Below are 12,031 nucleotides of genomic sequence, written 5' to 3' on the forward strand. Positions count from 1 at the left end.
TGCGCCGGCGAGGGACGGCGACAGAAGGCGGCGCTTGGCCGCCACCGTATTTGGACATGCAACAACAAATCGCGCCGCGGTTCGCTCAGCATCATCAGCCGAAGTCGAAGGACCAAGCCGGCGACTATCTGGCTTGAAGGACTAGCCGGTATCGACCCACGCACTCACTACGTGCCACTTCTTCCATGGGAACACGGAACCAAACAACGTGTTCATCTTATTCCTTAAGTATTTAAAAAGGTTACTCGAAAAGACAAGTCGTTTACGAACGAACGGATTGAATCGATGTACATGCCACACCATCAGATCGGAGACCTTCCATCACCTGTTGCTAAAAATGCCAGGAATTCCGACTACTAACTGAATTATTTGCCGATAAATAACGATATTGATGGGAAAAGGCTATTTCGGATTGCAGCAAATTTTACAATCGTACAGACTGGCAAAATCGCAAATTATCAGGGAATTAAATGCAACCGGAAAATATGGCGATATTTTTATCATTTATTAAATTTCTCAGTAACACCAACAGTAACTTATATGTAACATTTTTAATTTACAATATTCAGTAGTGGGACACAAATAAATTAACTTATTAATTATTAATTGATAAATGATACCTATTTTTGTGAAAATATGCATACATATACCAATTATTTTTTAACGCTGCTTCCATTTTTTCATTCTTCATGCATTTACATAAAATAAATTTTACCGGAAAGTTACGTACCATTATCAATTTATTTCCAAAAGACTCGTGATGACTCATTTTCTGTCTTGTTTCCATATAAAATAGAACATTAAATGATGCTAATTATCCTGTCCAGTTCAATGCACACCCGCAAAAATTATACAAGTATTATGAAAAAACTTAGGTCAACGTTCTAGGCACGAATTCAGACGTTACAAGAGATTGCAAAATGCGAAAAGGACTATCAATCATCTCGATCATGGTCAGAATAATTCTGAATATTAAACGGAATTTTAATAGAGCGTAGTTAACTTCCAACAATTGTCTCAGCAGGTAGGGTCAGCGAAAAATATCCACGTGAATTACTGTCACGACTGTTAAAGAATTGCAAATAAATATGTAACTGTTAACGATCCAAATGAAAAACTAAAAACATTGCGTAGGTACATTAAACAACAAATCGAAGGGTAGAGTTTATTTGAGTTGGTGACAAGTAACTAAAAATATTATATGCACTAACAATAAGTATTAGGTATAGATAAGCCGTTTGAATTACACACGCATATTCAACAATAAGTGCGTATCATGAAGAAACCTTTGCAAGGGAGTGTAAAATCATAACCAGATTGTAGCAACTTGTATATATATATATATACACGAGTAGCCATGATTTTCGTGCAATTCAAACAGCAGCCGTCTCAATGACGAGTCACTAATGTTTCATCAGCAGGACACGCTCCTTCCTAAGCGCGAGGATTTCCTGTTTTTCTTTCAAGAATCTACGTTTAACGTGAGCAAATATTGTATAACTGTTGCCTAATAAAAAAATAAAACGGACTCGCATCGCGGGGAGATAAAGTCGTTAACTATCGTACGATTAGATGAAAACTATTGTTTTCGAAACCCTCGTGGGTAGGTACCTAATTAAGTTCGTTAAACTTTGTACTGTTTAAAGTTCAACTAAATTCAGCTAGCAAATATTTACTTAAAACGTTAAAACGGAGAGCAAATATTTTTGCGTTACGCATTTTTGTTTTAAGCCCTGACCGTTGAAGCAAGAAACAGTTCTCATTGCACAGAGAATAGCTGAACCTTCTTTTTATCGTATAAAAAAAATACACCATAAACTTTTCGATGGATATGGCGTATCTACCCATCAAATACTCAACATTGCAATGGTGCAGTGGTTTGTTGATGATTTTTTTTGAGACATTTTTGTCCATTCTCTACACATGTATAACTCTTTTCAAGCCTGTCACATCATTTAGTGCGCACATCCAAAGAAGCATTCAGTTTTCTGTGGCAATACATATGTAGGTATATGTATTTCAAATTTGTGTCAAATAAATCCTTTGATCTTAGCAGAAATATGCGATGCCGCAGGATCTTGGTATCTTCATGTGGAATACAATGTTACCATTTTGGTATCTACAGACGGTGGACATCTCTGGTCAAAAATTTTGTCAAATTTTCCCATAAGTTTATCTTGTTAAAAATGACGATAACCTTTTGTTTTATCAAAAATAATGTACCTAATGCCTACTTCTGGTTGAATTACTGACGTACTACCTCTTTGTACAACGGTTTAATTACTATCACGACCTTTCCATATTTTGCTGAAAACTATTCTAAGAAAATCAAAGTAGAGGTATTCATTACTATTAAACATAATTTTTTTATCTTTGACATATGTAGGTTACGGTCATGGTTATTAAATTTTACATTTCACTTATAAAACTTGTTACCAGGGCACTAAAGCGTTGTTTTTGTTTTTATTATTATTTACACATATTAAACCAGACGAGAAGTTGGTTAACACCAAATATTTTGGCTTCTTCTTCTTTTCATGCTCGAGTAATTGCCACATAATTCAGACGGTCGGGGGTTTCGTGTTCCGTATACAACTTGTTGAAGACGACCCATTGGGAAAAATGTAAATTCATCGGTGCCTGAGCCCCCACGCCACGCTCCTCGCCGATCTCCAAAATTCCTCTTTTTATTTACTAACCAATTTTCTGTTCTTCCTCTTCGCTCCCTTTAGAGCCGCTTTAGAAAGTTATAAATATTAATTAATGGATAGCGTGAACTAACCCGAAACTTCGTAACCATCATTTCCATCAGTATATCGATTGAAGTATTGAAAACAATTACTTTGAATGGTTTTCAGCACCTCAGTTTGAAACGAAACCGTATAATACTAACCTACCTAATTACTTTCACTAATAGTGAAAATAGACTGCAAAGAGAAAAGAGTTAGTTTGATCACAACATTCTTTTCTGACTTGACAATATTTTTTCGGCTATTAGTTCCACCTACAAAGGTTACTAATTACATTAGTGGTATGTAAGGTCGTTTCTTTAGTATCAAGAGAAAGCGACCATGTCCGCAATACATTCACTGATAACGATGTTACAATAAGTCGACACTGACGAAACAGTAAAATCAAGTAAAAAAACGTTATACCTAATTACGTTTTGTTAATGCCGTCAGGTCGAAACAATTGTCACGTTGTTGATAATACATATTGAATTATACCGAGTTCCATTATTTGTATTTTATTTTAAGAAGTATCTATTTGGAAAATTTATAATTTTTTTGTGCCACCAAGGTAGTCCTTTGAAATAACATTTTAGGACATGAGTAGATCCGCGACGAATCTGATTTGTTTGCTTGCGAACAGCAGAGACAGAGGTTAGAGAAATAAATACAATACCATTACAGATCCATGTCAGTAAGATAACATCGGTGACGTTTGGAGTCGTACTGTATGTACTCTACCCAACGTAATTCTCAAATGTTCAGCGATAATAACCTGCAGCTAACATACCCACGTATTTATCACTATAATTAGATCACATAAGAAACAAATAAAAATAAGCGATGTCATTGGCAGATAAAATCTTTTTTCAAAAACCTCTCTCTACTCCAACTCTCTAAATTTCCTGAAAGACAGAACAGTTGTATGTTACAAATTTGAATTAAGCTTGCTTAGAGGATGACTGTAGCGTATTCCTTTATGTAAAAAAAGACATTTCAGGACGTTTAATGATTAATTAATAAATTAAATACTAGATTTGCTGAACAGCAATCAGAAATGTGTAATATCAAGATCTTCATCGACTTTCATGGTCAAATTGCCCGCTTCAATTTGTACGTGCACGTAAACCATAAACACATAGAAATGCACTTTAAAGTTGAATAGATACGTACAATGATAGTCGCCGTCAACTTTGTCTGTAATCATTAAATACATTGACGGCAATTGTTGATGCATGTGACCATGGGAGTGGTCTTCTGTTGTTTGCTCAATCTCGTCGGTTCACACATAATACTTACCTAATACGTACATATCTTATAACATACACAGGTTGTTATACATATACATATATGCATGTATGTGCGTAAATAACTACCTTACCAATAACTACGACCATGCCAGTCTGATCCATCACAAGGGCGGGCGCTGATGCAAGTGATGGATGCGGGAGAAGATCGGACCTTGCGGTGTGGTCCCTTTGCAGCTTTGCATCTACTTAACAGTGTATAACACAATACATAAGTATAATGACGTCGGTACCAAAACAAATACACTTTTGGTGGAAGACCTATACTGCTTCATCATCATCTTTTCCCCTTAATTTACATTAAATGTATGTAAAAGCTATCAACCAATAAATTTCACAGCCTGATTCTTCCATAAGTATATATTTTCGTTTATTAATAATAATAACATAGAGGGTTTCCTTTTCCTGGTTCCGCAAAACATTCTACCCACATCTTTATAAATCCTGACTGTGGTTGCACCTTTAAAAATCTTGTTCGATTTACGATGACAGGATTTTCTTTTTTCGTATGCCCAAGAATGTAAGAATTTAAATAGCATCCATTCTTTTTAAGATACTCGATCAATCATAATTCACCAGAACTATTCGAAAAGGGTGGACCTGTCACCGAGAAGCAGTAAACGTTATATATGAATACAGTGTGAATTTATCAGCATGCCTTCCCACCCCATATCGTTTCGAATAGTAATGAAATTGCGGTCTACACGAGATTTTAACTAACCCCTGTTCTTTGACATATCATTAACCTAAATACAATGGTGGTCAACATTAAATATTAGAAAACTTGTTTTCCATTCGAACTGTTAACGGTAGGTACTTATAAACGTTAAATGCCGAAAAAAATATTTTATTTCTCGACGTAGAAGCGTTCAGCGGTATATACATATAGGATACCGATGTATCTACTTTGAGCGTCAAATGTTAGGTACAAGATGCTTTAGCTATTAACGTGGGCGTGCACAGAAGACAATGGGTCATTTGGACTATTTAATATTAAACTATTTAAAATTTAATGAGACGACGCAAATATTTGAAATAACAATAAGTTTCACTTTCCAATTAAAAAAAANAGACATAAAACGCATTAATGCACCGTATGTGTAGCTATGGGAAGCCATCAAAAGCGCGATTGAACGAACTGCATTATTCTCAACCGCATATTGTGCTTTAAGTTTACAGTTTGTCATCTTATATCAATAGATTTTCGTTTACTAATCGAACATACGATTATATCGGTGCCTATTTGAGTTATTTTAGCAATGCCACTCGGTTATCGAAGAACTGTGATAATAAAACTCCTCCCATCTCATAATGGAAATAAGCAAATAGTTAGTTTTCTAGTAAGCTTTCACGGTCGGTATTAGATAAAGCACGTTCACTTTTTGGACTGTGTTATGCAAAAAACTTTACAACTTACCACTCGTCATCACTGACTCGACTGTGTTGAAGAATCGTCTGTAACAAAATAAATATTTACGATAAATAGAATGCGTTATAACTGGAATTCTTAAAAAGCAGAAATTAGTGCAATTAGTAACAATTCACAATTTATAGTGTTGCCTGGTATTGATAGCTTCCTTTTTAAAGCTTTTAAAGATGCAGGTGATACTTTTCATTCGCTGAATGTTGTATTTTCCGCAGATGATAATAAAAATAGCTTTACCCTCCTGCGAGTATGTAGGTATTAATTTATTTCATTCAAATAAAAAAGCAGAACAAAATTTCTTCTTTTTGAATGAAGGTATTGCTCAATCAAAAAGCTGCGTTAGTGTTTACTAGAAACTGATGGAATCCTTCAACGCAGGTAACCAGACAACAATCGGGCAAGAGAACAAGACGGCAACCGGTTAGCACGCGGAATTTTCTAAGAATGTCCATTAGCCGCCGAAAACCATGAAAACCATAATCGGTAGACAACTCGCGAATAAAGTTATAATTAAATGCAGTGTAATGCGTACAACTAAGGACCTCTGCAACGAAATTGATGTTTTAAGTTCGGGAATTTAATTTTGTATCGGTTAACTAATGACGGACCACCCAGACCACTAATGCTAACCGAAAAAGAACATGGTCCCAATTCACACTCGTTTTCTTCACAAAAGATCGCAATAGGAGCAAAAAAGTTACGGCGAATCTTGCCCCTTTCAGAGGCTCACAATTTTAGCGTTAAATACTACCCATATTCAATTAAAATTCGCATAACAGGAAAAACCAGCGTTGTCGGATGAATTTATTTTTATTTCCTTACTTCTTACCGAAATTTCCTTATACTTCTCTATAAATTGTTATCAATTGTCAGAGAGAGCTGACTACATAAATGATGAATATATTCAGTAGGAGTTATTTCAAGAAGCTTCGAGAGCTATCCTGTTAGCTAACCTAGCAATCCTCAAATTGCCATTTCGAAATATTGTTGTAAGCAAATAGTGTTTCCGGAATGTAGGTATATATGCCTATAGTATGGGTTGCCGTGATTGCGGCAGTAACAAAGAAGTTCAGAATCTCTAGAAATTACCGAAATCGGTAGGTGGGTGGGTATTTCCTCAACGTATCTATCTCTTGGTTAAAGGCTTGATAAAAATGCAAACGGATTGAGAAATGGCTATCAAACCGATCGTAAAAATTTATCAGAATTTTATATACATTCATGCTATTTCGACTGGAATCTTAATTAAAATGATATTGGTTTGCAACTTCTGTCTCAATAAAACTGAGAAATTTATGAGAAATTTTAAATGAACGCAACAGCCGACAGCAATAATTACAAACCAGCATAAGAGCGATTCTGTCGACGCATCTAAGTACCTACATTAAAAAAATGCATTCAAAATTTGAATCGACATTTCACTGGTTGCGTGCTGTACGCTCCACCTGATATTGTTAAGTTCGCAACATTACTGTTAGTGCTGTTAAGGGGAACGGCGTTTTGTTAATCACATCGGCAATAAATATTATTTAATGTTGTTGGGTTTTGCGCCGGCGAGGGACGGCGACAGAAGGCGGCGCTTGGCCGCCACCGTATTTGGACATGCAACAACAAATCGCGCCGCGGTTCGCTCAGCATCATCAGCCGAAGTCGAAGGACCAAGCCGGCGACTATCTGGCTTGAAGGACTAGCCGGTATCGACCCACGCACTCACTACGTGCCACTTCTTCCATGGGAACACGGAACCAAACAACGTGTTCATCTTATTCCTTAAGTATTTAAAAAGGTTACTCGAAAAGACAAGTCGTTTACGAACGAACGGATTGAATCGATGTACATGCCACACCATCAGATCGGAGACCTTCCATCACCTGTTGCTAAAAATGCCAGGAATTCCGACTACTAACTGAATTATTTGCCGATAAATAACGATATTGATGGGAAAAGGCTATTTCGGATTGCAGCAAATTTTACAATCGTACAGACTGGCAAAATCGCAAATTATCAGGGAATTAAATGCAACCGGAAAATATGGCGATATTTTTATCATTTATTAAATTTCTCAGTAACACCAACAGTAACTTATATGTAACATTTTTAATTTACAATATTCAGTAGTGGGACACAAATAAATTAACTTATTAATTATTAATTGATAAATGATACCTATTTTTGTGAAAATATGCATACATATACCAATTATTTTTTAACGCTGCTTCCATTTTTTCATTCTTCATGCATTTACATAAAATAAATTTTACCGGAAAGTTACGTACCATTATCAATTTATTTCCAAAAGACTCGTGATGACTCATTTTCTGTCTTGTTTCCATATAAAATAGAACATTAAATGATGCTAATTATCCTGTCCAGTTCAATGCACACCCGCAAAAATTATACAAGTATTATGAAAAAACTTAGGTCAACGTTCTAGGCACGAATTCAGACGTTACAAGAGATTGCAAAATGCGAAAAGGACTATCAATCATCTCGATCATGGTCAGAATAATTCTGAATATTAAACGGAATTTTAATAGAGCGTAGTTAACTTCCAACAATTGTCTCAGCAGGTAGGGTCAGCGAAAAATATCCACGTGAATTACTGTCACGACTGTTAAAGAATTGCAAATAAATATGTAACTGTTAACGATCCAAATGAAAAACTAAAAACATTGCGTAGGTACATTAAACAACAAATCGAAGGGTAGAGTTTATTTGAGTTGGTGACAAGTAACTAAAAATATTATATGCACTAACAATAAGTATTAGGTATAGATAAGCCGTTTGAATTACACACGCATATTCAACAATAAGTGCGTATCATGAAGAAACCTTTGCAAGGGAGTGTAAAATCATAACCAGATTGTAGCAACTTGTATATATATATATATACACGAGTAGCCATGATTTTCGTGCAATTCAAACAGCAGCCGTCTCAATGACGAGTCACTAATGTTTCATCAGCAGGACACGCTCCTTCCTAAGCGCGAGGATTTCCTGTTTTTCTTTCAAGAATCTACGTTTAACGTGAGCAAATATTGTATAACTGTTGCCTAATAAAAAAATAAAACGGACTCGCATCGCGGGGAGATAAAGTCGTTAACTATCGTACGATTAGATGAAAACTATTGTTTTCGAAACCCTCGTGGGTAGGTACCTAATTAAGTTCGTTAAACTTTGTACTGTTTAAAGTTCAACTAAATTCAGCTAGCAAATATTTACTTAAAACGTTAAAACGGAGAGCAAATATTTTTGCGTTACGCATTTTTGTTTTAAGCCCTGACCGTTGAAGCAAGAAACAGTTCTCATTGCACAGAGAATAGCTGAACCTTATTTTTATCGTATAAAAAAAAATACACCATAAACTTTTCGATGGATATGGCGTATCTACCCATCAAATACTCAACATTGCAATGGTGCAGTGGTTTGTTGATGATTTTTTTTGAGACATTTTTGTCCATTCTCTACACATGTATAACTCTTTTCAAGCCTGTCACATCATTTAGTGCGCACATCCAAAGAAGCATTCAGTTTTCTGTGGCAATACATATGTAGGTATATGTATTTCAAATTTGTGTCAAATAAATCCTTTGATCTTAGCAGAAATATGCGATGCCGCAGGATCTTGGTATCTTCATGTGGAATACAATGTTACCATTTTGGTATCTACAGACGGTGGACATCTCTGGTCAAAAATTTTGTCAAATTTTCCCATAAGTTTATCTTGTTAAAAATGACGATAACCTTTTGTTTTATCAAAAATAATGTACCTAATGCCTACTTCTGGTTGAATTACTGACGTACTACCTCTTTGTACAACGGTTTAATTACTATCACGACCTTTCCATATTTTGCTGAAAACTATTCTAAGAAAATCAAAGTAGAGGTATTCATTACTATTAAACATAATTTTTTTATCTTTGACATATGTAGGTTACGGTCATGGTTATTAAATTTTACATTTCACTTATAAAACTTGTTACCAGGGCACTAAAGCGTTGTTTTTGTTTTTATTATTATTTACACATATTAAACCAGACGAGAAGTTGGTTAACACCAAATATTTTGGCTTCTTCTTCTTTTCATGCTCGAGTAATTGCCACATAATTCAGACGGTCGGGGGTTTCGTGTTCCGTATACCACTTGTTGAAGACGACCCATTGGGAAAAATGTAAATTCATCGGTGCCTGAGCCCCCACGCCACGCTCCTCGCCGATCTCCAAAATTCCTCTTTTTATTTACTAACCAATTTTCTGTTCTTCCTCTTCGCTCCCTTTAGAGCCGCTTTAGAAAGTTATAAATATTAATTAATGGATAGCGTGAACTAACCCGAAACTTCGTAACCATCATTTCCATCAGTATATCGATTGAAGTATTGAAAACAATTACTTTGAATGGTTTTCAGCACCTCAGTTTGAAACGAAACCGTATAATACTAACCTACCTAATTACTTTCACTAATAGTGAAAATAGACTGCAAAGAGAAAAGAGTTAGTTTGATCACAACATTCTTTTCTGACTTGACAATATTTTTTCGGCTATTAGTTCCACCTACAAAGGTTACTAATTACATTAGTGGTATGTAAGGTCGTTTCTTTAGTATCAAGAGAAAGCGACCATGTCCGCAATACATTCACTGATAACGATGTTACAATAAGTCGACACTGACGAAACAGTAAAATCAAGTAAAAAAACGTTATACCTAATTACGTTTTGTTAATGCCGTCAGGTCGAAACAATTGTCACGTTGTTGATAATACATATTGAATTATACCGAGTTCCATTATTTGTATTTTATTTTAAGAAGTATCTATTTGGAAAATTTATAATTTTTTTGTGCCACCAAGGTAGTCCTTTGAAATAACATTTTAGGACATGAGTAGATCCGCGACGAATCTGATTTGTTTGCTTGCGAACAGCAGAGACAGAGGTTAGAGAAATAAATACAATACCATTACAGATCCATGTCAGTAAGATAACATCGGTGACGTTTGGAGTCGTACTGTATGTACTCTACCCAACGTAATTCTCAAATGTTCAGCGATAATAACCTGCAGCTAACATACCCACGTATTTATCACTATAATTAGATCACATAAGAAACAAATAAAAATAAGCGATGTCATTGGCAGATAAAATCTTTTTTCAAAAACCTCTCTCTACTCCAACTCTCTAAATTTCCTGAAAGACAGAACAGTTGTATGTTACAAATTTGAATTAAGCTTGCTTAGAGGATGACTGTAGCGTATTCCTTTATGTAAAAAAAGACATTTCAGGACGTTTAATGATTAATTAATAAATTAAATACTAGATTTGCTGAACAGCAATCAGAAATGTGTAATATCAAGATCTTCATCGACTTTCATGGTCAAATTGCCCGCTTCAATTTGTACGTGCACGTAAACCATAAACACATAGAAATGCACTTTAAAGTTGAATAGATACGTACAATGATAGTCGCCGTCAACTTTGTCTGTAATCATTAAATACATTGACGGCAATTGTTGATGCATGTGACCATGGGAGTGGTCTTCTGTTGTTTGCTCAATCTCGTCGGTTCACACATAATACTTACCTAATACGTACATATCTTATAACATACACAGGTTGTTATACATATACATATATGCATGTATGTGCGTAAATAACTACCTTACCAATAACTACGACCATGCCAGTCTGATCCATCACAAGGGCGGGCGCTGATGCAAGTGATGGATGCGGGAGAAGATCGGACCTTGCGGTGTGGTCCCTTTGCAGCTTTGCATCTACTTAACAGTGTATAACACAATACATAAGTATAATGACGTCGGTACCAAAACAAATACACTTTTGGTGGAAGACCTATACTGCTTCATCATCATCTTTTCCCCTTAATTTACATTAAATGTATGTAAAAGCTATCAACCAATAAATTTCACAGCCTGATTCTTCCATAAGTATATATTTTCGTTTATTAATAATAATAACATAGAGGGTTTCCTTTTCCTGGTTCCGCAAAACATTCTACCCACATCTTTATAAATCCTGACTGTGGTTGCACCTTTAAAAATCTTGTTCGATTTACGATGACAGGATTTTCTTTTTTCGTATGCCCAAGAATGTAAGAATTTAAATAGCATCCATTCTTTTTAAGATACTCGATCAATCATAATTCACCAGAACTATTCGAAAAGGGTGGACCTGTCACCGAGAAGCAGTAAACGTTATATATGAATACAGTGTGAATTTATCAGCATGCCTTCCCACCCCATATCGTTTCGAATAGTAATGAAATTGCGGTCTACACGAGATTTTAACTAACCCCTGTTCTTTGACATATCATTAACCTAAATACAATGGTGGTCAACATTAAATATTAGAAAACTTGTTTTCCATTCGAACTGTTAACGGTAGGTACTTATAATCGTTAAATGCCGAAAAAAATATTTTATTTCTCGACGTAGAAGCGTTCAGCGGTATATACATATAGGATACCGATGTATCTACTTTGAGCGTCAAATGTTAGGTACAAGATGCTTTAGCTATTAACGTGGGCGTGCACAGAAGGGTGGACATCTCTGGTCAAA

The 12,031-nt window shown here is 35.4% G+C and overlaps 1 protein-coding gene across 4 annotated transcripts in view; it reads right to left on the minus strand.

Moving 5' to 3' along the window:
* The window catches only part of LOC108739395 (RNA/RNP complex-1-interacting phosphatase), a 37,092-nt gene that overhangs the window by 17,427 nt on the left and 7,634 nt on the right, over positions 1-12,031 (minus strand). Inside the window, exon 3 of one of the 4 annotated variants that reach the window (XM_018473277.2) lies at positions 5,454-5,491. The exons of 1 other annotated variant lie outside the window; for it this stretch is intronic. In XM_018473277.2, coding sequence (XP_018328779.1) covers positions 5,454-5,491 — 38 coding nt within the window. Of the gene's footprint in view, positions 1-730; positions 785-4,105; positions 4,157-5,453; positions 5,492-12,031 lie in introns of those variants that run through there. 2 more of the 4 variants (XM_025973088.1, XM_025973087.1) reach the window with 2 other exon arrangements.

Source organism: Agrilus planipennis, unplaced genomic scaffold (genome assembly GCF_000699045.2).
Source record: "Agrilus planipennis isolate EAB-ADULT unplaced genomic scaffold, Apla_2.0 scaffold123, whole genome shotgun sequence".
In the NCBI taxonomy this organism is placed as follows: Eukaryota; Metazoa; Arthropoda; class Insecta; order Coleoptera; family Buprestidae; genus Agrilus; species Agrilus planipennis.